Source organism: Falco biarmicus, chromosome 2, assembly GCF_023638135.1.
Source record: "Falco biarmicus isolate bFalBia1 chromosome 2, bFalBia1.pri, whole genome shotgun sequence".
Taxonomy (NCBI): domain Eukaryota; kingdom Metazoa; phylum Chordata; class Aves; order Falconiformes; family Falconidae; genus Falco; species Falco biarmicus.
The window spans coordinates 78,663,298-78,691,282 of NC_079289.1; the positions used below are offsets into that span (position 1 = coordinate 78,663,298).

At 39.2% G+C, this 27,985-nt stretch overlaps 1 protein-coding gene across 2 annotated transcripts in view; it reads right to left on the reverse strand.

Annotated features, from left to right (window-relative positions):
• Nucleotides 1–27,985, reverse strand: part of DSCAM (DS cell adhesion molecule) — a 470,381-nt gene that overhangs the window by 88,570 nt on the left and 353,826 nt on the right. For both annotated transcript variants that reach the window (XM_056328736.1, XM_056328738.1), the window contains exons 12-18: nt 24,448–24,644; nt 21,288–21,384; nt 19,747–19,875; nt 14,490–14,657; nt 10,452–10,522; nt 3,261–3,501; nt 1,473–1,619 (exon numbers count right to left, since the gene is read on the reverse strand). In XM_056328736.1, coding sequence (XP_056184711.1) covers nt 1,473–1,619; nt 3,261–3,501; nt 10,452–10,522; nt 14,490–14,657; nt 19,747–19,875; nt 21,288–21,384; nt 24,448–24,644 — 1,050 coding nt within the window. The remainder of the gene's footprint in view (nt 1–1,472; nt 1,620–3,260; nt 3,502–10,451; nt 10,523–14,489; nt 14,658–19,746; nt 19,876–21,287; nt 21,385–24,447; nt 24,645–27,985) is intronic.

The window sequence follows — 27,985 nt, forward strand, 5'->3', positions numbered from 1 at the left end:
TAAGATTTTTCATAAAGAATAGATAACAAGAAGAGATTATTGCAAAACATTCCCTAAAGCAAAAATGAAAAAGTCAATTATCTTCATAAAGATTTACTGGCTTTGAGAAAGACCATTTCCCATAAGGAAAACCAAAAAAAAGTCCCCTTTTTCTTAAAATATGTAGCAAGTACTGCTGCAAAGCACTTGATGGCAGTAATACTAGCTAACAATAGATTTAAATACAGTAAAATCAGATTTATTTGCTGAAAGATGACGCACTTCATATGAATCTTGTTTGCAGCAAGCTAAGAAGTACAACCCATATGGCAAAAAAGCTTTAAACATATTTAGGGCAGAAAATAAAGCTGAATAAATGAAGAAAATCCAGTTTTAAGCACTGCATGAACATCATCTTTTTTCATCATCTTTCAGGACATCACATAGAAGCTTAGACGTGCACTGGTAATATTCACATAGGATCTGATCCAAAGAAGGCATCACTGAAAACATTAAATTTTATATCTGTCATGTCTACATTTTATGTATGCTTCTCATACATTTTTATTTTTTATTTTTAAATGTACAAAAGAATTGGTGGTTTATTTCCAAATATTTTTGACTCTTAACATTACCAGCAGTAACAGTGGGCCTCTGGATTACATTCCACTCCAAGTTCCCCTTGCTACACTAATAGAGGTCAGAATTTGCAAGACAGTTGCATAATAGAGTGAACTATAAGCCTGATGGATGAAAGCAAAGACGGGAGATAGTTCATAGCCCAAGAGCTGTGAAAATTCAGCAGGGCAAATAAGAATAAAGGCATGCACAACTCAAACTTACTAGTATTTAATCTACAAGAAAGGACTATACGTAGAATTACCATCATGTGACAAATTGAAGATCAGTAAAGTATCCCATTTCTCCTTTGATCATTTCCCTTATTGTCTACTCAGGAGTCTATTTCCCTAGGAATTAGGCTAAGAGTACAAAACATAAGCACAACAGAAGAGTCTGGCAAGAAAACATGCCTTTTCTGAAAATATTTCCTTCTTTTACCCTCAAAAAAAAAAAAAAAAAAAAAGCAATAACCACTCAGGTAGGCAACTAGCTAAGCAAACAGATAACCAATCGAGCTAAAATCAGATGCAGGTTTGGGCAGGTATGTTCTAGGTTCATGTCATCATTCTTTAGAAAAGAAACCTGCTGGCCTTTGCAACTGAGATGAAACTTGCTTGGGCCATTTTGGGTACTATGGCAGGTCTAAGGAGCACTGCAAACCCATGGTGGAAGCTTTCCCCGAGGGCATCTGCAGGCAGCTTTGCAATGCCTGCTACCTTCTTACAGCTCTGTGGAGAACGGCTTCCTTCAAAGGTAGATGAGGCTTTCTCTAAACCAAAGAGAAAAGGCAGCACAATGCCTTCACAGCAGAGGGCAAACCATACAATGGCCACATATGGCTTGCTACTCAGTAATAGCTTGATTTCTCTCACCTCCGTCCAAGAGGTTGGCCCAGTAGATAACCCTGAATCCTTGCAGAATCCCATTCAGGGTTTCTTTTGCCAATGTTGACCAAGAAATAGAGATGGTTTCTGGTGATGTGGCCGTGGCTTGCACGTTCCCAGGAGGGCAACTGGGGACTGGAATAAGAGATTCACCATTTTTAACTCGAAGAATACAACTCAGTATTTCTCCTTCAGCTACCCTTTCAATTTTCTCTGCCATCCCACCACCCATTATTTAATTAGCAGTTACACGCTGTCAACAATGCAAAACTTCACTACAATCCACATGTTTCTGCTCTGATTTCCCTGGAAATACTTTTGATATACTGCTTCCCCACTTGCTAACTAGTATTTTAATAGGGTTTTTTGTCACTTCTTTTGAAAGAGAAATGTGTCCTAGTGCTGAAATATGCAGAATATTCTGTAAGCACTTTATATATATGTATATATACATATTAAAGTTCGCAGCCAAATTGCCATCTCTCTGGACAAATCTAATGTCCCTTTAAAATTGGTAGTGGGGCAAAGCAGGTGCATTTTTAAAAAATATTGGAAAAAAAAAAGTCCATAAAATTTTTCACTGACATTTAGACAAATTGGAAAAAGTCAGCCAAATCTGAGGCATTTTCTGTTGGCTGTTTATTGTCAAAGCAATACAGCTGTATTAGTATCTGGCATTGCTTTTAAAGCTCATGACATCTTTAATTCTGAGAGGGACCCAAATTCTGAGTATCACAAAAAAAAAAAGTCGCCAGGAAAAGTAAGCATGGTGGATTCCGAAGAAAAAAAGTACCATTATTATAATACAAAGTATATCCATGAGTGATTATACTGCCTTCCGAGGTCTTGCAGTGATCTGTCCAGGCCTAGAAGCATTTAGAGTAAATGAAAACCACCAGCCTTCCATGAAGCATATGCTTCATAATCTGTACTTCTTGAGAATTTTAGACATATGTAACTCCATCTCCTTCATGTAAAAAGTCAGATTCCCAGCTGGCACTGACTTTAGTAGACCAATGCCAAATTATAGTAGCTGAAAATCAGACTTACACTATCCTTTAGGACTGTTCTTCAATTTTTACTCTAAAATATTGTGCCTCTTTTTGGATTTGGAATAATTCTCTTTTTCCACTAGAGGACTCCCTCTCATTGTTTGAGAAGTCTGCGCAATTTGAAAAAAAAAAAATCCAAATTGTTACTTCGATTAGACAGGTTGAATTTTGTCTGAAATAACAATGATTTTTCTTTCATTAGTTTGGATATCCTTGAAAAACTCACACATCTCTCCTTAGGCTGACAAGTGATTGTGCAGTACAAGAGCTCTAGGTTTCACAGCAGACATTTGAAAACAAAAGAAAGCCAACAAAATTAAAAGTATTGCTTCACCTTTCAGAGTTATACTTCTTAGCATCTCAAAACTACGATGAGATCACTATGAAGCTACGACGAGATCACAAAATTTGCAAATATCTAAACACTAGAGCAATAGGCTTCTTAATGAAAGCTATAGCTTTAGTCAATCTTGCTCACAGCAGGATATATCACATTAGTAGAGTTATATTTATTTACCTCTATAATTCTGTATCACTTGCAATGAGAATTGTACCTCATTGTTGGCCAGTCTCTTCTGCCTGTCTGCTTACTGTATCTAACAACTGAAAGTCTGATCTTATATTATCCACATAACAATCACTAAGCAAGCAATAAATGTAGGAAGGCAAAAATAAATAAAGAAATAATACTATGTCCCATGATAGCTGTTTGTCAAGGACTTACCATCCTCAAGAGTTGTGGTAATGATTTCCTGAGAAGAAGGTCCTATTCCAGCCCGGTTACAAGCCTGGACTACCATGCCATACTGGGTGAATTTTTTCAGGTTATTCAGTGTATAAACTTCACTGTCTCCAGTGGTATCGATACTGATGATGTTGAACTGGAAATTTCCCCCTGCACTGTACTCCCGATAACCTATCTGGTATCCACGAATAATTCCATTTTGCAAGTGCTTCTTTGGAGCCTAAAGAGAAAATGAAAGATTACACATTAAGTACATGTCTCCAAAGTCAAAGTGTTCTCCAGAAAGTTTTTGAAATATTCACAAAGTTGACATTTTTTTCCTACCAAATGCAAGTCTGTTTCTAGGTACCAATTCAAAACACTCTCTGCACATGAAGTAGTAACTTTTTACCATGATATATAAATTTCAGATGCAGTTTGTTCTAATTTGTGCATTCCTCTGCTAAAAGAAAGACCTTTAAGTGGGTCATACATAGAAAAATCTGATAAGGAGATATTCTTGAGTTATAATTCAAAAGTATAATGATTTGCTCTCTTATCAGGTGAATCAACCAAAGTTGAGTTGATGAGGTATATTTGCATTACAGGCCTACCATTCACCAGTAATTGTGTTCTGGCCAGAAGCCCCTACCATTCACTTGCTAAATCTTTTGTAAGGCACTTATTGATCTGTTGAAGGCAGTCACATAAGTTTGTTCAGCTAAATGCATTAGGAAAATTTTATGCTGTGCTTTGAAATATGCTTCTGTTCATTCAGTGTGTAGTGTGGAAAGATGATTAGATAATGAGTGCTGAAGGTAAAAATGAATTGGGAAGCAGGGATTTGCATACTGAATAGCTACTAAAACAAGGTGTACAATATCTGGCATTCAAGAATATGAATAGTACCAAATGGTTGGCCATAATTATGTACTGTATTTCTCAGTCACAGTGCAAGATTCCCTATACCTGACTAGTGGAAATAATTTCTGTACTCTGCAATATAAAATGTAGTTTAGAGTAAAATAAAGATTGGCAGTGCAGGGAAAAAGCCCATTATTGACAGAAATAAATATTAAAATTCCATTTAAATAGTATTGGGCTAATTTCAATACGTGATAATTTTCCTGTCTGATTTTCTACATGTATGAGGTATAATTAGTATAAACATTTTAAGGCACAGTTTATAATCCACAGACAAAAAGCTTTTTCAAATCCTCCAAACCTCTTTCAAATTCCCACCTGATGCCCACAAGCTCATCTGTTCCACTGACTCATAAAAAAGGTCTTTGTGACACAGTTTATCAGCAAGGAGTTAAACCAGCGCAGTCAGCAACTTATGTTGTTTCTATATCCCATTAAATCTACTGAGGAACATTCTCAAGATTACTCTTTTCTGCCACATGAGCTGTCTGTTTCAGTGAGCTTATAGTCCACTGGAGTAAAGTCTCACTGGAGCTAATAAAACCAGTGTGGGACTTGCCTTTCATCAACTACCAATAAATCATTGCTCTGCAAAAGCCAGCACCCTCTCTGTATTTAAAATGTGTCACGGGATGGATCTGACCGAATTTTCTCCTTTGATGCTTTATTTTTTTCTCCCTCCTGCCTTCAGAAACAGAAACAAAACTTGAAGCAAAGTATATAGTTTCCACTGTGCTGCTTCAGTTCCTCTGGCAAGCTCTCTGCAAGCGTGGTGCCGTCCGCCCCACTGCAGGTGACCGGACTGGGAGATTCAGGTCTTGAGCACCTGGTGAGGCAGGCTGCGGGGATCAGAACTGTGGGTTTGGAATCTAAGCGTATAATCATTTCCTGTTGGAAAGTTTCTGTGCTTTGCTGTCAAAAAACCCCCACCCAACTTCTTTAGAAACATATAGGACTTTTATTGTCAAAACACTTTTTTTTTTGCAAGTGTGTTACCTATTCTGACCAACTCCATGGCTTCATGATCTTTAAATGACTGCAAAAGGTTGTTTTTTTAAGCTGGACTGTGGGATGAAAACTAAGGTCAGATTGTTTTTTGTCTTACATTCAGATATCATCATGAAATAAAGTTGTTTCATTCCCTCTGAGAAGAAAATAACTTTACCACATTTAAATAATTAAATATTTCAGGGTGAACTGTTTCGTTAGTTGAAGGATTTCAAATTCTGCAAATTTCAAATGGCATTTTGCATAGCTTATACATTTTTATAGGCGTTGTCAGTGTTGATGAGAAGGGGCAAAAAGACTAAACTAACACAATTTAAACATTTCAAATTGACTAAAGGACAAACAGTTTGGACAAAGCAGCAGAGAACCCAAGTGTTACTACAGGGAGGACTGCTTTCAGACAACGTTGCAGGTCACTGTCTCTTTTGTAAATATGTATCAGTGCGGAGGTACCAGTGTAAGCAATGCCAGGACACCAGTTCTCGCCATCAATGTTGGATTCCATCACAGCTTGGCAAATCTTTCACAGTGTGAGTGGAGAAGATTCCTTGTCTCAAACATTAACATGCTCACTGTTGCACATCTCAAGACCTAAAGTCTCTCCTACTTAAAGGCTGTGGCTGGAACATTCCCATGAGTTACCATGGGTGGCTTTTCAACAGAAGTTGTCGCCACAAACACACAATGCACACTAAATCACAAGCAACCTGTATAAAACACATACACCATATAATATAGTGCATTTATTGTTTTGTGAGTGGTCTGCACTGCCTACTGCCACATACAGCACAAATTAAGATGCTGTATGTACATACACTATATATCGTAAGGTACACACTGTATACCAAGAAAAAGTGAGCATAGGCCTTGTAGATAATAGATTACAGAAGCATATAGCACATATATTGGAACATATATATAATACTGTAAAACAGGTAATGATAAAACTGAATCATACATTTGCTATGCATTGAAGTGTTCTCAGAGCAGGACTGTAGCCAGAATAGACTCTTCTCTGGGAATTCTGCAATTATATACTTTCTCATTTTGAATTAGAATAAAAAGGCAAACTTTGCATTTTTCATGAAACATCACTGTAATTGTTTTAGCTCAAGGGATTTTTTCTTTAAATAAAATATTAAAGTTTTGCTTCTTTTTTTTTCCACTTTGAAACATTACACAATATAAACCAAGCTCAAAGTCACTTTAGAAAAATGCATTGAAATGTTCTGCTCCACAGAATTTCAAAGGTTCCTTGTTAGTACTATCTAAATGCCTAATTTTGGATTTACTTTTTGCACAAATAATATACTTGATATATACACTTTCTCACGTATAGACACATTTTTGGTAGAAAATTCACTGAAGCAATGTTTTTCCATGACTAAGTGTTTGTGGGGAAAAATACTGTTAACCTTGTCAGTAGTCATGAAACATGACAAAAAAGTAAGTTTTACTCCATGATCTTACTGCTTATTTCATAAAATCTGATATTTGTAAAATAGGGTATCAATGACCTTTGTAAAGTATGACATTTATAGTTGTGTGCCTGTGTATATGCATAAAGAGGAGAGAAATATTTCCCATGCCTAAATGTAATGGGTTCATTTACCCTGTAAAGTACTACAAGAAAAAAATAATTAATATATTCATGCTCTTCTCTAAATGAGAATTCCTGTTGAATTCCCATTCTCTCTGCACCATTTTAAACTACCCAAAAGTGCTGATTATTATTTAAAAATTCAATCTGAAACCAAATGTTCTATGTGGACACATAGAAATAGCATTAAATAGATCACAGACCTATAATACTTTGCTTAACTAGAATTTTTTAGAAGTCAGCTAAGAGAAACTTTAAAGGAAGATAAACAACTGTAGCAAGCTGCAGAAATAGAACTTAATAGAAAGATGAAAATTGATGTGTTCTTCTCTGCTCCTTTCACCGTTACTGACACTGTCTGTATTTAAAAGAGGTTTTCTAACTTTAAATATAACTATGGTTCTCAACACACTCCCTTTTGTATAATGTGATTGTAGGTTTCACATGCCTCCAAAATAAAAATGACCAGGTTATTACTGACTCTATTTTCTTCCTTTTTTGTCTCCATGACAATACAGGATTGATCTCATGGGGTATTTCTTTATTCTTAAGCAATCTGTATTGCACAATGCAATGAGTGCCTTCTGCACAGCAGTGATTTGTAGGGACCTACCCAAAAGTCAGGATTCATCATGGGACCAAACTATGTTGAATCTGTGGGACCATCTTAAAGTACTTTTTGAGTAAAGGGCTAAAACTGCTCTGGCCAGGAGAGAAATGCAGTAATTCAAGGGAAGTAAACGGTTCACTCCTGCTTAGGGACTTCTTAATTAGGGGAACTTCTTAATCAGCTGTTACAAATTGTCATTCAGGAAATAATTTTTCTAGTAATGGTAGGGCTATGCAAGCACAAACCTTTCAGGAGGGCAGCTAAGTCACTTCACCTTTGTCTGCAAAGGAGCTTCAAGGTCAAGGAAAACAATTAGGTTTCAGCTGTGTCTAGCACCACAGAGAAACTTAGCACCCACCGGAGGAGCTAACCTACCAGCAGATAAAGCAACGACTGCAAATCAAGGCAAAGAGTTTCCAAGCTGAGCACACAGGAGCTTGACAGCATGAAGATCACAATGAGCAGAATTTCAGTCAAGTGCCAGTGGTGCCTTTTTCTGCCCATCTTTTCATACGCAGACCTCCAGAGTTTCTGCTGCTTGCAAAACAGCACCTCACTGGGTCTTGTGGCTAAAGCCAGCAACACTTCCCTAGAACTTTGCTAGAGGGCATTGCTACAGTGCCTCTCATGCTGCTTGACCACATCAGATACTGCTGGTCAATAAATTAAAGGAATTAACAGATTTAACAGAGTCTGAGTCTATAGGAATGATATCTCAAAGGTTCATAGGAGACTGGCTATTCACTGGAGACTGGGTGTGCAGTCTTGCAGCACAATCCACAGCAAACTCCAAATGTCTAGCCAGCATCTGCATGGTGCATGGCCCCAGGTTCACATGGTGGTGCACAGTTCTGGGAGCATGGACCCACCTTTCCTGATCTGGATATATGCAGCATGGTTACAAGCAGGCATTTCCAAGGTCACAGGAAGCTCACACCTTAAGCTCACTCAAGTTGTGAAAATCCATCTTTACACTCAGCTCATGAAACTTGCCAGGGCAATGGAGTATATATTCAATTCATAGCTCATCTCTGTGATTATTTTGTTATATTAGATACTGATCACTACTTGAGAGGTATTCACAAATCAAATTCCAAACACGATCTTGAGAATAAAACTCCAGCTGCTCCAGCTTCTACTCCCCAGACAATACCTGGAGATCAAGACACTAATTTGCACTTATGTCCTGGATGTACAAGCTGAACCATATTTTAGACAATGTTACTGAAATGTAGGTGTGGGAATTTTGTGTGTCCTATAGCTGCCTGCACACATTTGCATCTATAAAATTTAATGGCAAATCTTCAGAATCACAAATGGCATCTATAAACTCCAGCAGTGAGCCAATGGTGCCTATCTTTGCTTGTTGCTTTAGAAAATATCCCCCAAAGTGAACTTTAAAAAAGCAAGCAAAGCCTTTCAATCTGCCTACCCATACACCCATAAAAACAAGTTCATGCACAGAAGCTTGAAGGTTATAGTTCACTAGATCTGATGGCTGTCACACTTCTTGAGTGCTTTAAAAAGAAACAACCCATTAAGCATTTATTTCAGTTGTTGAGAATCACTGTACACTCCACTTTGCTTCAATAGCTGCTTCCTTTGCCCTGCTGACTGTGTGTTGCATTTAATTCCATGCTTCATGTATGCCTTTTATAAGTACATTGCTGTGTTTCACTTCAACCACCAGGTAAGCCTGTGGCTAGTGACCATATGCATTTCATTTTTGGAAACCATTTGATGAAAACCAACACTTGATATAAATTTAATATGTGGATGAGATCCAAGAATCACCGCTGTATTTGTGACCTGTGCAAGGGGTCTGACAAAGACTACTGCTTTTGAAGCTTAACACTGAAATGCTGCATCAGAACAGAATTTTTAATGCACCCTTTTCAAAACACCATTGAACTACTCAAAAAAGCTGGAGACCTGAGGTCCCTGTGTACTAGCTGGACATCCCAGTAGTTACATGTCCACCTGCACTGTACAGCAATTGTGCACTGTAGTAACCTGTCTTTTCAGGAACCAACTCAAAACTAACACAGGGTCGTGCTGGTTATTTACTGGATTAATGATGATGATGATAATAATAATAATAATAATAATAATAATAAAGCCCACTGTTATTTATATGGTTAATAAGCAGCAGCTCACTGTTACTACCCTGACTTTCTGGATGGTCCATATCTTGGGGCAAAATATACATTACCCACATTTGCAGGAGTAATTAACATCACTATAGAAATTAATGACTATTATGCCACCATCCCACTCTAGCACGTAATACCGCATATTTCAGAATCTTAAATAAACGGAATTATCAATACAACTTTGAAACTGCCATTCATATTGAGATTACACTTTGTAATTAGATAGCTTTATTCTGTCTGCTACAATGTGCAAGCAGTATATAGCACAAAATCATTTAAAACATGGCTTAAGTACCTCTGATATCATACTGAAAGCATTTAAAACATTCTGTGCTTGTCAAAACATTGGGCAAAATCTAGAAAAAACTGAGTCACAAGACATGCTAGATGTTTAAATCGTATCAGGTGCTGATATTTTAAAATCAATTGCTCTGATTCATCAGTTCTCATGGACTATACCGAGACATTATATTGCTGTCTCTGTGCAGACATGCCTTCAGCAAGGCTCTGTCCCAAAGTCCATTGCAATGGGAAAAACTCCCATTGGCTCCAATGGTTTGGGGAATTTTTCCCACAAACCACACTGAAATTCTGTGTGTGCTCATTTTTCAAGCATATAGCCTTATCTCTGAAATCAGAAGGCAGTAGGAAATGTTATTGTCAGCAGTACAAGCAAGCAGCTACTGTTGTTACTCTCTGATGAAAGGATCCTTCTTTGCATAGTGCACCAGTCTTAATGGCCAATGTAAGATCTGTCAACAAAGGTATCTGCAAGGTCTCTCCTTACATAACTCCTTAAAGTAACTGAGCCACAGTTGTAACACTCCCATCAATGGGGCATCTTTGAATGCACCAAAATACTGCCAGAGTCTATATTCTTGGCTGTGTGTACTTACCTTCCAGGTGACCCTAATGCTTTGTGAAGATATAGGCTCAAGTTGGACATCTTGAGGTGGACCATCAGGAGCTGCCAACGGAAAAGAGAGGTAGATCAAAACTGGCCTTCACAACACACAGAATTCAGCACTTCATATGGTTTGTCACCAACTTCACACACCAGCATCACAAAGATTTGGACTGAGTCCATGTCATATGAAGTCAATCAACTGAAGATACCACCTCATCACACAAAACCAGAACCTAGCATCTTCCTTATTCAGGTGCCATCTCTGGCCAACAGTGAAATACAACACATGCCAACACATACCAGCCTGGCAAATAAAGGAAGAGCGAATAATAGTGACTTTTCTCATTGAGTGATATGCACACAATGCTCTTTCTGTTTTGTAAACAGGCAAGACATACTTTCAGCAGTCAGAATATTAGAAAGGCAGCAGAACTCATTTGAAAGCAGGTGAGACAGGAACTCCTCAGCCAGCCTTCATCATGTCACACACTTTCCAGTGCAATCCCCTTTGTTCACTAGAGACTGAGCACATTTAGTCAAATATAAAATATTTTATACACAAAAACCTGCACATTTTACTTTCTCCCCCTCCGCAGTGTAAGTATCCAGCTTGGAAATCAGATTAAAAATAACTGCCAGATGAAAAAAAGCATGCTGCAGCTCCTGTCTGTATCAGGAGGAGTTTCGTTTATTATCAATATGCTGCCAAGCACGTGCATGATGCTTTAAACACAAATGAAAAAAGAAGGCCCTGAGTATAGGGGAACCAACTTGTCAGCTGAGCAGCTACAGAGCAGATCAAGAATTGACTGGGACTGAACAGAGAGATGTGAAGTAAATTGCTTGCTCAGCGAGGTAAATCATTATAAAAGAAAGATCTGAAGAAAGGAATGGAGTAATCTCAAGCTGATGTAGAGGGTTCCCTTGATGCAGAATATGGCCTCAGTAAAAGGTATTAAATTAAGTTTAATAGCATGACAAAGGAAGTAAAGCAATAAAAAGGGTGAGATGGGGCTGTTAGAGGTGGAGCAGCAGTAAATGACAGCTGTAGTGAAGGGAAGCAGAACATTTTGCTTTAACTGATGAAAGCAGAGAGACCCAGAATACAGCCTATAATATGTTTAAGTTATTAAAGATGCCCTATTCTGTGCCATTCTTGACTGTCCTTCATATGGGAAATTTCCAAAGGTTGAAAGAACTTTATTTCCATTCCCCTTGCATTAATGCATAGGAAAGAGAAGAGGAAAAAGCCCACTGGCAAAAAATGAGATCTCTCTGAATTTTTTGAAACCTGTCCTTGATTCTGCCCCCCTGCTGACAAACACAAATGCCATTTCTCTGAGTACATTATAATGTAGTGGAATTTCAGTAAAGCATTTGATCCTAAAAATGGTTTTAAAAGGTGCCTCTTAAAGTCTTGACTTTTTCTTGAATACCTCAAAAGATTTTACAGACTGGAGTAGTAAACTGTTCCCAGCATACCATGTTGAAATGTTAAATAAGAAGTCATTTATTTTTCATACTTATATCATGCAGAATTTGTGACAGAGACATAAAGCAACCCTAGATATGCCAGCTTCCTCTATTGATTTCACTGTTAAATAACAGCCGTAATGCTTTTGGTTTTTCTGACAAGTGTTACTGCAAGTGTGTACTTGCCATCTGTTTTCCAACACAGGAGTTAACTGTGGTTGTATGGAGGGAAAGGGTGGCCTGCAGGGTTTGAAATCATGCCATGCTTCACTATCCTTTTGCCACAGAGAGCCTTTACAGTTTTATTTCTAATAGCTAGTGCTGGGTGACTCAGGTCACCGTCACATGTGATACACAATTTGTATGCCCTTGCTAATAACATGGTTTGAGTTGTTCAGTTTTTATATTGTCTTTCTTGGACCTTTATTTTGCTCCATTCTTATTACCTTCTCTCTCATTCCCTGCACCCATGCTGTTCTCCCTTTCCTATTGTAAAAGCAGAGAACAGAAATAAACAGTGATCAAAAAATGTTGCTCTTGCACATCGCACACCACCTGAAATCAAAACCCAGGAGACAAACATCACATACTCTGCCTAAGCCTGACCTTCTCTTTTCCAATTGTCCCCTAAGGTACATCAGTGACTTTTGAATACAGTTCCACACTGCTGGTCTTTTTTCTCCAAACAGACAGCTTCTTAAAAGACAGCAACAAAAGGATCAATTGCTCTGAAACCTGGTTACAAAGAACTGAATAAAACGTGATGTTAAGGTTCCACCCTGTTCATGGGGAAGCTGGGTTTTTTTATTTCAAGGCCAGCTGCTGATCCTGACAACTTAATTATCAGCCAGGAAAAACTTGGCAAGTAAGAAATATTCCAACCATGGTTGAATAAGAGAGAATGAGCAAGTGGATCCAAGACCCACCCCTCTACTTTGATGTATATGCAACGAGGAAGGATGGGCATTTTGGGGATACAGACGATGATGGCTGGAAGAATGAATATCTGTTTTATCTAGTGATTTCACATTTTCATGGAAAAAAGGAAGAGAAAAACCCTGATCAAATGAGAAATACTTTGCAAACAAACCATTCACCGTTAATAAAGCTGTTCATGGAAGGCTTTCCTTCCACTAGGATGAAAAAAGATACCCGGTGAAAAAAGAAATGCAGCTTATATTGTCTCCCATTTATTCTGCGTTGCACTGTGAGCCCTCCTTGTGTCCTGTTCTTATTCAGAAAGTCCCTTGGAGCCTAAACCACGTTTTCCTGACAAGGGGTATATTTTCACCCTGTGAAATATAGTAAATATAGAATATAGTAAAATTCACCCACAGAGAAAATGAGTGGGAATTACACAATTGTATTCATATGAGCTGAACTAGAGATTGGTCACCAAGTGTTCAAAGCCTAGACCAACATGAACCTTGAAAAAGAAGCACGGCTTTCACTGCCAGGACACTGCCACCCAGATACTTGCATTACGGTTTTCTCTCAAAACCCCCAAAGAAGGAAGCACAGCTGACTTGTCGTAAGGTAACAGGAAAAATAAAATTAGCAAGATAAAAATGTGTTTTCAAATACAAAGGAGCAAGCTCCTTTCTGGTCAAGGCTTTCCAGAGTAACACCATCCAGTTTCAGTGGACTAAGGGTGTTGAAGTTGCTTGGGGTACTCCCGACACCTTTATATATACTGTATCATTGTATATCATTGCAATATATGCCTGGCAGAGTTACTTTAGGGCCATTGAGCATTTTCGCTCCTAATTCCTGAAACAGAGAGCTGTAGCCCTCCACTTTTCACCTGTTAAGTCTTTTTCAGTGTCACATTTAACATGTAGGACTGGGGATGTGGTAGCATGCACAAGGCTATGCTGTCCTTATCCATCTGCCACTTCTGCTAGCCCTGAGAAACAAAAATAAGATGGCACTGGATGGCAGCAATTCAAGCACACACAAGAGTGACTCTGGCCACCAAGGTGAAAATGCCTGCATAGCCCTCCTGGTACAGAAACCTGCAGCGATGTAGCAGAATACAAGGGAACAAAGAACAGTGGGATGATATTAACTAATGACAGCCAACAGCCTTACACAGTGATCAGAGAACTAAATGGTGAGTGGGTTGGGGGATGGAATAGTCAAAAAAGATTTGATTCATATAGAACAATGTTCTCAAATGGGGGTAGCTTAAATCAGTTACCCATACTAATATGTGAGCATCTAAGGAAAGCCACAAACCCACAGGGGAGGAACCACCGCTAAAAATAGGATGTTGTTGAGTGAGTTGCCTAACTAGATATAGGTGTGCCGTTTCCAGTACCCCAAGGCTGAAAATTTCGAGCACAATGTCTTCTTTGACCACTAGATGCCACTGAATGGCTTTAATTATAGGCCTGCATGATGAAGTTGCAAAAGTCACAATGTTTTATGGGAACAATTCAGTATTTCTTTCAATGCAGCTGCAGCAACATAAGCAGCATTTCACGCTAAGATTACTCATGTCAAAGAACAATAATTCCCAGCACAACTGAGACACTACAAACCCAAAGCATACCTGCTTCATCGGTAGTGATGGTGAGCTCATTGCTGGCCTCACTCTTGCCGATGCGATTCTTGGCATACATGCGAATGTTGTAAGTTGAGGAAGGGTGGAGGTCAATGATAGTGGCTTGGTTTAGCTGAGGGGAAACATCTTTGGTTCTCTGAACAGAATCCCAAGAGTCTATTCAATAAGAGGTTAAAATAAAACAGACAAAAGATGATGTTAACGTCGCTAATACAAGCATGCAGCTAAACTGTCTTGCAGAGCGGGATACTGCCATTGCTGAACTAACCCAGAAAATACCTGCTGCTACAAGTAAATTGAGTGACTATCTTCCCTGACAGCACTCCCAACTGCTCTGAGTCTGGTGCGGTGAGCAATGGGATCTTGACCCTGGGTCATCAGCAAATCTGAGGAAATAGCTACTCCTTTGTCTTTTTTTGAGGATGTGGTAAGAGCAGCAAAGATTCCCCAGTTTTGTGTGTGCATTTGCATACTGGTTTTTTTACCGTTGCTACATTGGAACAACTGTGAAAAAGATGGGAGCTGCTGCCCCAAAGGGATCTTCACTCAGCAAGAAGGTTGGTTGTGCTCCAAAATGGGAGGAAAGGGACTTAAACAGCAATGGAGGGCTCTTAGACTAGCAGAGGTCAGGCAGAAAGTTTGATCTCAAATTCCAGGAGCTCAGACCACAGGCGAACAGTGAGCACAAGCTTGGAATACTTAGACATGGGCCCAGCACCCTCCAGGACTGATGCTCTTTCCCTTACTTGTGTAAAGATGCAGAAACAGTTTACTACAAGGGGAATGTAGAACCCTCTTAGCTGTTCGTATGTACCTGTAAAAGGAGGAGCACGTTGTTATTATTTATGCTTACTCTTCATCTGCCTGTTATGTTTTTAATAAATTCTCCAGACTTATAATAGGAAAAAGAATGGAAATTGGCTAAACGCAGTAACACCTCCTATTCATCCAAGTATTCAATTGCTGCAAACAAAATAATAGAATTTATCCATTAAAGCATCTTGATGTCTTTTATGAGTTGCCATCCTCCATTTCTTTCTTACTGCAGGCAATGTTCCTCCTTCAACCTCTGCAGCGTCCTATGGGGGATGTCACTGGAGGCTCTACAGGAACGGTTTACAGTATGGGTCACTGTGGGCGGATCGCTGGAAGCTCATCAGATAAGGAAGACTAGTTTAAAAATAGAAAGCTCACTCAGATACAAAATATTTGCACATACTGTGTAAATTCTTTTATATAAACTTGCTAAAAGATGCACAAGCTGTCACAATGACATCTGCAGTTTGGCTGACTACAGGGCCTGTTTGCTTGCCCATGTGACTTCATTTACCCAGAAAATATTCAGGAATCAGACATTTAAGTGCTAACCAAATTCACGTGAATGTATTTTTCCTTGGTAACTGAGTTTGTCACAGCTTCTTCTGTAGGATACTTTCAGAAGCTCTAAAGGGCTTACCTGCAGGCAGAGCTGCTACAACTTCCTTTCAGTTTGCTACAACTTCTCAGAATTTCTTAAACTTTACAGAATTTTAACCAGCAGTTACACTCCATTGTGTTAAATGTTATACAAGCACAGAAGGAGACTCTGTCTGTTCCAGTATGCTATGCCAACAGAAAAGGAATTTAAAAAAAAGACCTCCTCAGTATGGAGAACGTGTTAAATTTCTGTTGAGGATGATGATAATTTCTTTTAATACAGTCTGTATATTATCAAATAACCTGAGTTATTTGAAATACTGACCCCTGAGTGGCAGCCATCTGCAGTACATATATAGCTGCTGAAATCACATAAACGAATTTGAAAAATTCTGGTGATTCTTAGTTGGTTAAGTAATGACACACCATGGAGAAAGAGAGAGATGAAAACTCACATCTTCTGTACTTCTAAACGTAAGTTTCCAGAGTTTATTTACAACTAATGCATTGAATTCAGGAGTGTATTTTGATACATGTATTCCCTTCTTGAAGGAAAAATAAACCAACAAAAGCAATCATTCCAAACTGAGCCAGTCCTGAAAAAAATTAATAATTTTTGTTCTAAAACTGTTTGCAGTTTTGAGAAAAATGTTACTAAGAAAAAAAATAAATCATTTATTTCTTCTGGAAAACTGTAAAAATATTTGTTCGTGTCCATGTGGTAAGTAATTGAATGAGGTATTAAGATTGACTATTGGCTCTTCTGGTTTTTATTGTTTGTTTCGGAGAGCTCTAAAATCTATTTACCTAGAGACACAGAAAAAGCACAGAAAACAAGCAGCAATGGGCTAGCAAACAAACAAACAAACAAAAAACTTATAAAAAAACCAAAAAAGAATGAGTGGAATTTTCAATGTAATCTTTATTCCACTCATAAAATGTGACACCCAGGCATTTCTCAGTATCCTACAAAATGCACGCTGACACTATGATCTATGAAAAAATGGGATTTCATGAAATCTAGCAGCTTCCCCCCCGTTCCTGAAGTCTGATGCTTTGGGATGACTGTGCGGAAGACAACGAGGGCCCGTTTGCGGCGCTGCGGGACGCGACTGCGGGACGCGGCTGCCGCTCCCGGGCCCGGCCGGCGCTGCCATCTGGCGGCCGCTGCCGGTACTGCACCCGCCCAGCCGCCCCGCCGCTGCCTCAGCAGGGATGGGGGGAGCTCCCCAGCTCTGCGAAGGCATCTGAATACTGAAGGATGCTCAGGATTCACACGTGTGCACACGAAAGCACAATGCACAGTCCTTTCCCTTCCGATCAGGACTTAAGCTGGACTGATACTCGGTTTGCCCCTCAGTTTTGCCTAATGACATAAAAAAGGATGAGGAGAGAGGCACAAGAAGAAACCCACATACCTGTTCCTATCTTCAAACGTTTTTGGACACCTCTGATGGAAAAGTCTGATGGCTACACAACAGTGTTTTCAATGAAGGACCAGGCCTGAGTGCCACAGGTACATTTCTGTGCAGACAGTCATCATATCTAAGTACTGAAACAGCCTGAAAAGCTGAGCTCCCACTATTCATATTGATCCTACATGGCAACTGGACCCTACAGATGCCCCCTACCAATGTAACAGGCAACTCCATGCTCCTTCTGGAGGGTAACTAATGTGTCTTTTTTGTCTGATGGCATGGCAGAGACAGATAGGATACCTGAGGGCAGCACCATGCAGTGAAGTCCATATGTGGTCACCTGCACGTTCTCTGAAACTGAAAAATTCTGCAGTTTTCCTTCCTGAGGAGCCTAGAAGATGTACCCTGCTGTAAACCCATGTCTGAGTCCTTATGGTAAGCAACATAGGTGGAAAATTCTCACTAAACACAACTGTGCAGTTTACAGCTTTACTCTGACCTTGGCAGGATATTCCCTGACCTTGCCATCTGGACTGTGAATGTTTTTCCTAAGTTTTCTTCTGTCCCTTTGATATCTGGAAACCATAAGAAGTTTTCTTAATTCCCTCTTCTTTGTTCTAACTTCCCTCCACTACCATGTGCGAGTTCTTCAGTAATCATCTCTGCCATTTCACCTTCTTGATGATTTAATTAATGACAAAAATGTGCAAGAATTAAACCCCCTGATCCTAGTTTCTCCAAAAATTCAGCCTCAGTTTCTAAAAAATGATGTTTCTGTTGTTTGCAGTGAAATGAAGATAACCTGCTCTTTTTACGTCATGGCCTCCTCATATACAAAGAAATATTTTCTCCAACACTCATTCTGCCACCCACTATTTTTAATTTCTTTCAGTGTTTTAACTCTTACCACTATGTTGTGTCTTGATGTTTTCATCCAAAATGATAGCGCTTCATTTGCTGTCTTGCTATTGATTCATCATGCCATATTATAGACATAATTTTGCAATGCAAGTTCACAGCAATTACCATTTAATCTTTGCCTGCATTCTGCATTATCACCTGAAAACATTCAACTAAATCTAACAAAGTTATTCTAGAGCTCTGAAGTCCCTTCCCAGCGCTGCTTCAATCAAGGGAAAGTAGCTCCATCTTCCTAGATTGTGTTATGCTGAGTTACATCATTTAGAAATACAAGTGATTTTTTAGGGTGTATCAGGCAAGAATTCCAAAAGCTGTCCTGGAGCAGGTGGGTGGTTGGAAAGAAATGAAAAGAATCAAAAAGAAAACAAAGCCCAAAAACTTTTATGTATGCATGTCCCTTGAATGCATCCTTGCCTAGTCTACATCTCCAAAGCTGCAATCCCTGGCCACATCCTCAGTGGGTAATCTTTCAGGTACCATGCTCACCTGTACAATATCAATTATATTTACAAAGCCAATGTAAAAATGGTGACTGATGATTTAACATTTCAGAAAATAGTAAAGAAAGCATCATGACATTTTTGCCTAAGTAAAGCACAAAGGAAATACACAATGTAGACAAATGAAGAATAGTAAAGATGGGTATTAGAATAATTAAAAAAAATTGGCAGACTTAAAAATTTTATGTACATTTTTATATCTCAGAGGAGATGTAAAACTGAAGGGAGAAGACTATAAATGTACTATAGCTGCTTTGATAAACAGCAGCTATGTTTGATAAGAACACCCAGAACATTTCTGTTAGTGGACTGAGTCTCAGAGTATTTCCAGCATGCTACTGAAAACTCTGCATGGTGCTTCAGCAGACTACTACATAGCTAAATTCTCATAACTACCCTTTTTCACTGCTGACTTTCCAGGGAAGATGCCATGTACTCATATCTACATATCTATATTCATATATATCTCTATTTCAGTTGGACTTCATGATCTCAAAGGTCTTTCCAACCTAAATGATTCTATGACTCTATAATCTATAGAAAATAACTTCTAAAAATCAGTACTACAGGAAAAGATAATTTGTAAAGGCAGGTATTTTCTCTTTAGGGAAAACCAGAAAACTAAAAGAAAAAAATCCAAATGGAGAAAAGATAAGAACAGAGACCAAGAATCAGCTGGCAAAATCATCATACCAGCTATCACTTAGAATGGCTAGTTTTAAAATTTGTTCCCTCTACGTGTAGATTTCTCTGGTAAAAGGGAAAAGCAGCAATCGCTAAACTTAATGTCCGTACCTCAAAAAAAAAGAAGAAAAAAAAAAAAAAAAGAAAAAGACAACAAATGAAGATAAATCTTACCGTGGAATATTAAATAAACCATGTTAAAAATTTCCATCAGGCAGTTTCAATTTATGAGTTATCTTTTATGATACAAATTCAGTGATGAATGACTAGCAATGAAGATTACTTCAGAGGAAGATGATTTCTTACCTGATTTGTTCTTGCACTCGATGTCGTAGCCGGTGATTGGGCTGTTTCCATCAAACCCCATGGTCCATCTGAGGGCAATACTGCGTGCCCTCACCTCTCGGATTTCTATTTCAGGAGGGTCAGGGGGCTCTGAGTAAACACACACAGTTTTAGTCAGAAGAAAACCTGTACTCTTAACAAGATAATATTAATGACCGTGGCACTGGTATAGCTTACTGCTGGTTAGCTGTCACGGCACTTTCTCTGGTCACTCAGTACCCTGAGCCAGTTAGTCACCTGCTGAAGAATACTTGACAGAGGGAGAAAGAATCACTTTTCAGCTAGGAGTCACTGATTGCTGACTTCTGTTGAACCTTCTTATATGCAACATAGATTTGCATTTCCTTAAAAGCACTCCAGATTGGACTACTCATGCTAGAAAAGATTTTTGCCTTGAACACTATGTTACACTGATACAGTTTTTACACAGAAGGTGATGGTAGAAATATGCAGACCAAATTAAAAGTGCCAGATTTGGTGGGAGGAGGGAGTGAAATTTCTATCTCTTTGAGTATGTTTAAAAGTCTGTCTTTAATTACAGAATAATTTGATAACAATATAACATTACGCTGAAACCTCTTTCTGCCTTTGAAGTTAAGGTTGTAAATAAACAGCATTTATACCCATTCTAATGGCCTTTTAAGTTGTCATGGCAGTTTAAATGAGCAGTGGTGTAACTGAGAACCTGTCCCCAAACTCCACCTGAATTTTTCAACAGGGCTGCCTTAGGCGTTCACTGAAATCTGCTGTTACTTGAAATTAAGAGTGGGGAGAAAGAAATTTGCAAGTTCTAGAAATTTGTTGTGTGTGTGCTCAAAGGCATACAAACACAGGAACAAGCATTGCACAGAAATAAGCAGTGGCCAGTGGCTGTCCTGCCTGTGCTCTGCATCTCAGATACTGTCAACCCAGCCACCCCAGGACTTGCTGCTGCCTGAGTGAAACCTTGCGGGAGGGGAACCCCAGCCCCAGGCAACATCGGTTCCTGGAGTGTGTATTGTGCAAACTGATTACAATTCACTTTGACTGATTAAACTTGAAATATTTTGTTTAAAGATCCACAGTAGGTTTAACATTTCTCTAGAGATAAAGTCAGATCACTTTTGCTTTATTTCAGACTTGGGTTTTAAGCACATTTGTTCCTTAAAAACAAATGCAACTCTCTCCCCTCAAAAAGCAAGCCCCTCATACCCACTGCCCCTGCTGAAGATGATAGTTTTAAGTATCTTTAGTAGATTGTCAGCTAGTGTATTTAAGAAAAATTCTCCTTATTAATGTGTACAAATCTAGGAAGACTTGAGCTTATTCTTTATTTTGATTTAATCTGTGATGCTGGAAAATGAAAGACTGAGCATCTTAATGTGGCTCCTCATTTCTTTGACAATGAGGAATACATTTAATTAGGAATCAGAGCCTCCCTCCCCCAACAGATTTCTGAGGATGGCATCCAGTTACTGTACTACAATAGCTGTGTTTTTTTCCTTGTGTTGTCCTCTTCCTACCTTGCACAGTAAGCTGAATTATTCCACGATCCTCCCCGTAAGAATTGATGGCATGGCAGGAAAAGAAGCCAGAATCTTCACGCACAGTTGGCAAAATCTATAGGTGGTTTGAAAAGAAGTGATTGATTGAACAGCACGCAGAGAAAATAAACCGACAGATTTTCTGTATGGTGCAAGAAAAACTGTACAGACTGTTTTACTTGACAGTAATAGATAGTGCATGTTATACACATACATACATATGCACACTAAAACATTCAAAATACTGGGACTTATCAAAACTAGCAACACCTGGGCTGAGGAAACAGGCTACCAGCTCTGTGTGTAACCAGGAGTTGGAGCACCACCTATTCCTGTAGCTTCTCGTTAGGAGTCTTGTTTCCAGTTACTCCTAAGTTTGCCAAGTGTTTAACAGTTGGCTGAAATTTTCCATACAACATGGTGCCTCCTGCTGCCTCCAATTTTTTCTACTTATTTCTGAAAATAACTCAAGTGGCTGAAGTCTGTGTGGAGGAAATAAAGGTTCAAACACTGGTGGTGAACCCGGCAGTATTCAGCATGGTGCCTCATAGTAAAATTTTGGGTGGTCTTTCTTTTCAATTTGTTATTTAATAACATGGGAAGTTATACATAATCTGTATGTACATAATCATAATGATATTTTTCTACAGGACCACTGCTTCATTCAATGTACAATAGGGAGAGGATCTTTTTAAAATGAGCAGATATTCTAAATGCCATTTTCTTCTCATTGCTCAGTGTGCTGCTCCACACTTTATTTACTGCACACAGTTCAAACTGTGCCCTGAAGACAGATTTATTCATTTTCTCATAGCTTTTTCTGTGGATTCACCTATGCAATACCCATTTCAGAAACATGAGTGAATTTATTTTCATAAACCCTGACATCACGAAGAGTGTTCCCAGCATTTTGTATGGGGAATTAAGGAACCAGACATATGATAATGTTTGTGGCTTCTTGACAAGTTGCCACATATTAGCTGAGCCATGGTAACTCCACGTGCTCTTTATTCCTCAGCAAAGCCAAGGTAATATGAGCACAACTCTCATTCACTGTTTGTTAAGATGAATGGATTAATTTCCCACTCACTACGAGGATATTGGGGAGTTATCATCTGAGATGTGGTAACTTGTCAAGCTGTGTTAAGTTGCACATTTGGCTGAGCTTTAAGACAGGAAAGCAAAATTTTTCAGAGCCCGATTTGATACATCTAGGGCCTTCTTTTCCCCCCTCAGAGTCCTTAGCAATAAATAGTGTTTAATGTGTTCGTAACAGTTTCCATTGAGTTAAGCTGCAGCTATGAGGGCTTAGTAGTTCTGCAAATCAGACCCCAAGGGCTCAAGGCAAGTACCTAGAAAACAAAGAACACACAATTATTGGCCACCTGTGAAAAGTTTTGTTTCAATGATCAGCCTTGCATCACACAGTGTCTTTCATTACTCAACCCTAATTCAACTCCAGAGAAAATCCAAGTCATGCCTGACTGAGGCAGGGGTCCTGCAGAAAAAATAAAAGCTGAGTATACAACTGAAGATCACATCATCATGCACACATGCAAAAGCAGAGTTAAAAGCTTCAGAGACAACCTTAATCCTGGTATTTTCTGGTTTTGGGGCATTTTATCTCTCAGAAGTCAAAGGTTTTGTATGTAACATACATATATGGATGTAGAACACCACTACTGTACGCAACTGCTTCAGAAGTGAACTCTCCAGGCAGGTCTCCAGCCTTCCAAAAACCAACATTGCTGTGCATCCAGGCATTATCTTATTAAAGTCAATAAGATAAATGAGGGAAGAGAGGTCTAGGGGTCTATCCTATAATTAAATATTATTTATAGCAGAAATACACTAATATGAACAAAGTTACACATAGAACTTAATCTTCCTCATAGAAATCAATGACAAAGCTCCCTCACAGAAAGCAAAACCAGATTTTTACTGGATATCATACAACACAACTTTTGGATAGTAAGGAAAGAGATATACCTTCAGAGTTACATTAGAATACAGGCAATCACTAGAGAGCTAGGGAATTATTTCCTTGAGCCCAGTAAAAATGTTTTTAAGAATGTGACTGAAAAACGGAAAATCAAGATTTTTCACTGAAAATCTATATGACTTCTTTTTAAAAAAAATTAGATTTCAAAAAGGCATATGCAAAAATATGAACGATTGGGCTGTTCACATTAGTAAATCTCAAATTTGAGTGGAAAAAGCTGTATCCTGGTGTTCTGAGAGCAACATCATAGCCCCACTCATTGTAGGTGACACCAGAACCGCAGCACAGTCCTGTGCTTCTATGGCCTCTTTGGGAAACATAAGTCTCCAAAACAGCAGTGCCACTCAGGTAACCCCTTCAATCTAACGCAGGTCAGCCACTTAGGAGTTCATGGAGTCCCACATGCTGGTTTGTCAGGCAAGTTTAGCTGCATGGCTCCCACCCACCAGACAGCTGCCTGTCACAGAAGCAGAAGTGAAGATGCAGACTGTGACTGTTTGCTAGTCGGTTGTTGATTCTTGGTGACTTCTGCTGTGTACAGTAAGTGCCAAATACTACTGGAAGCAATAAATACACTACCTATATATTTACATGTGCCTTTTCCTTCCACCTCACTTTGAATCTGATGACTAACCTGGCTTTGTAAAATGGTCTCACAAGCCCCGCAAAGTGAAAGGGAGGGAGAAAAATAGTTGAAAAAGACAGAATTTTTATCTCAAAACAGCTTAATAATTTTGGTGGAGGTAAGCCTGACGCACATCAGAGTTAGGGTTCAGATATTCACTCAGCGCTTATCAGCAGTGTACTCAAAAGTGAGCTGTGCCACCCCAGGAAGGGCCAGCTAAGGTATGAGCCATGTTGCTGCTGAGACGGAAAGGATGGGGGGGCTGCAAGCCAGACTCACTTTGTTGATGCCTCTAGAGCATGGGAAGATGGAGACTAATTTTTCTCGGGGGTGGGATGCAGAGGCTTCCTCTACCTCCTCTTGCTACCAGCTGTCAAGGGTTGCACCATAGGTAGAGTGAGTGGTGGGGCTTTCACCTTGCAGGGCAGAGGTAGCTGTGCATCCCCATTAGAACCAGATCAATCAACACTCTCACACATGTAGACAAGTCACGGGTCACTTTGTTTTCTTACCTGTAGAGTAGAGATCACTTCATCTCCAACTTCCTTGGTGGAAACAAGGTAACGGGACATTTCAGGGTTAATGATTCGGTCTTCTTTTTCCCAGCGGACTATGATGGGTTTCTCTCCATGCGCTGTGCAACTCATCTCCTTCTTTTGACCTTGCGTTGCCAAGGTGGTATTTGGGTAGGAAGTTATCATAGCTGGAACTAAAAACAGACAAAACAAAACAAAAAAAATTGCTCTTCAGCAAAATGACTACTCTGATGACACAGGGTTGGCCCTTCAATCTGGGTCTCATTCAGCTTGTCCATATTCGACCAGATGGCCAAAAATGTGAGAAATTATTTTACTTTAATTCCTGTGTAAGATAATTTTCTTAAGATTGAAGATAAGCCTTAGAGGGAACTTAGCAGAAAGGAGCTGGGACTGGACAGTGGGGCTGCAGAGAAGATGCAAATCCAGAGGAAGTCTGGCTCCATTTGTTTTGCTTCTCATAGGACAACTTGTAACATAATTAAAATATTCACAGTACATACAGGTACTGTAAGTAGTAAGCATTCAGGTACAGGGCCAATAAAGAACTGATACAGATTTCTTATTCCTTTTAAGCTACTATTTTATTTGCTGACAGATATATGCTCTACCATTTTGTATGACAGTAATGACCTATCAAAATGAGGGCTCAATTAAACCAGGAGCGGTACAAAATTAAAATAAAAGCTCTGCACCAAAAAGCTTACAGTCCATGTTATGTGCCGAGTGCATAGTTAAACTGTACTGAACTGAAAGTATAATTAAACTGACAATAAACCTAGCTAGATTTGAGCTTTTATTGTATTCAGAAGGTATTTGCAGAACAGTTTAGACATAATTGTCAACTTCTTTAATCATTCAGGACTTTAAAAAATATTAATATTGAAAAATGTACTCTCCTACTAGCAAGAAAAGGCTTAAATCTCAAGTATTTTCACATTTTGGAATAAAAATTTTCTAGAAAAAGGAAGAAAAAATCCTCAGAGTTTTTTTCTGCAAACGTCTAAAAACATGACAATTTTGAAACTAGATGATCTCTTTGAAGACCTTAGTAGCCTGTTCTTTCCTTCCCATATGATTTGTCCACCAATGAATAGCATCTGGGCATTTGTGAGTAGGAAGAATTAAAGCTCATGAATCTGTCTTTCAGTTCTGGCCCTTTTCCTGCCTGGCAGAAGCTGGAAAGCCCTGGACAGCACACAGAACTGCTCTCTTCTGAATGAATCTGTCCCACTCCTTTCAAAGCGTATGAGGTGGCAGCAAGTCCCTTCTCTACACTCTTGAACTCCAGGGCTGACTCCTGCAATAGCCCCCCTCTCCTTGTTTTTATGCATGGACACTTGCCTCTTCTTATCAGAACAACTCACTTTTTCCATCTGAACTTCTCTGGGCCTGTATTTTAACAAGATTACATTGGCACAGGACCTGATTTGAGGCCTTCCTGGTCTAAAAAAAAAAATAAATCCTTATTTAAATAAATTATTATAACTGCTATTCTGTAATGTTAATGCTTGGTGGCATGACCTTTTCCCGTGCCAGAGCTGTCGATGCTTGGATATGACAATATGTCAGGATGCAGCTTTCTCTGTTCAAAGGCTTCCTGAACCAAAACACACCAATTTGAAAATTAACAGGGCTGTGGAGCTGTGGGTTAAGGGATCTAATTACAGGAAGAACTCTTAGAAAGGTCTTATGTGAGACATAAGACTCTTCCAAAATGCATTAGTGATGAAGTAAGCCTTGTTTCACTGTTTGGATACTAGGTACCAATTAGTTTTGTCAAAGAGGATCATTCAAAGAGAAGAAATGATGAATAATCAGAAGAGAAAACTAGGACAAGTCTGATTCTGTCTTCCAGAGAATGAAAATAGCTTCAGTTTTATGTGGCATCTGTCCAAGTACTAGTACCCACAAGGAGGTTGCTTTCAGAAAGTCACATTTTTGTGGCCATGGGCTTGTTGCTTCCAAACACAGAAGCTAGTCTACCAGGTCTAGGCAGCTGCAGGCCTGTGGGTCCTCTATGTGCAGGTATGTGCACTTGAACATATCTGCCCTCACCTGCAACACCTGAAATAGACCAATATAGCCTTCTATGCCTTTTGTTCATCAATAAGAGACCCAAGTCAAATGAGTGGCAGGCTGTTAAGGAGTCCACATTACCATCATTAGCTTGTGCCATCACTTTTCTTCCTTCCATAATCTCCCAAGCCTCCCACATGTCCCTTACTTCTTCATTAGGCATACCTTTCCACATCTCCCTCTTTTCCCTCAATGCAACACTATCCAGTCCCCTTCACCTCTCCCTCTCCTCTTCCTGCTGCAGCCTCCTCCGGCTCTCACATGTTCCCAAACCCCTACAACAACGTTTTCCTCCTCCAACCTCATTTCCCATCCTTAATTAAACCACGCCAGCCTCCCAAGTTGCCTAAGTGATTTCCTCTACAGCTGCAGTCCTCCTTCCCAGCAGTATCTCCTGCTTTGAGTTTCTCTGGTGATGAAGGGCACATGCACCTTGACTGCTCAGGAGCTTTCCCATAAGGTACCTGAGCTCCTGGGGTGCCCATGTCCCAGGCAGGAGGGTTCAGCTTCACAGGCAGGAGCACTAAATGTGCTTCACCCACAGAAACCAGGACATTTGCATCTGGATTTAAATCCCATGGACCTCGAGGAGCCTGTATCAGGAACTCCTTCTTCACTTTCAGGTCTCCTAAACAGTTATCTACAAAGAGTCCCTTTGGCAGTGCAAACCAAACACTGTGACTATCTTGCTTGCTTTTTAAAAAAACAGAGGCTAACTTATGAAGCTCATTTTTTCCCCCAACAAACTTTCTTAATAAGAGCAGCATAAAAACATGTAAAGAAAGATGACTTTATTCCTCAGATACAGCTTTATCCCTGCTTATCCTTCCCTTCCTCTCACATAATCTTCCACACACATTCCTTATTGCCATAGCAATGCCTCACAGCTAAATATTTCCCCTTCCTCCAAAGCTGATTTTTTACTCTTCACAATTTATCTCCAATGATCCTAAACCATAAGCTCTTCTTTTTATCTTCCTCTATGTCAAAAGATTTCTGGTAACAAAGCCGTGTTCCCAAGGATATTTTAGGCAACATATTTCTTCATCCTCCAATTATCTTTAATCAAATTACCGATGCAAATAACTAAGATAAATATGCTGGCTCTTTACTGACAAAATAATCCAGAAAACTGTAAATAAGCAAACTAAATCTGTACTACATATGCATGAGATATTCTCTCAGGATGTCTTAAAAAAAAAAAGTGAAGGCATTTAGAAATATATCAAGATGATTCAGGTGCCATATTAAGATTGTGTATCACTTGTATCTCTTGAAATATACATTATATACACTCACATATAAAGTTATGTATTTTTATGAGAGTTTTGGAAGGGATGGGCATGTTGCTGTGCATGTTCAAGAAATGCATTAAGTCATGTTCTAGGATTTCGGTGTAAGCTTCCCTATGTGACAAATCAATCCAATTCTCTCT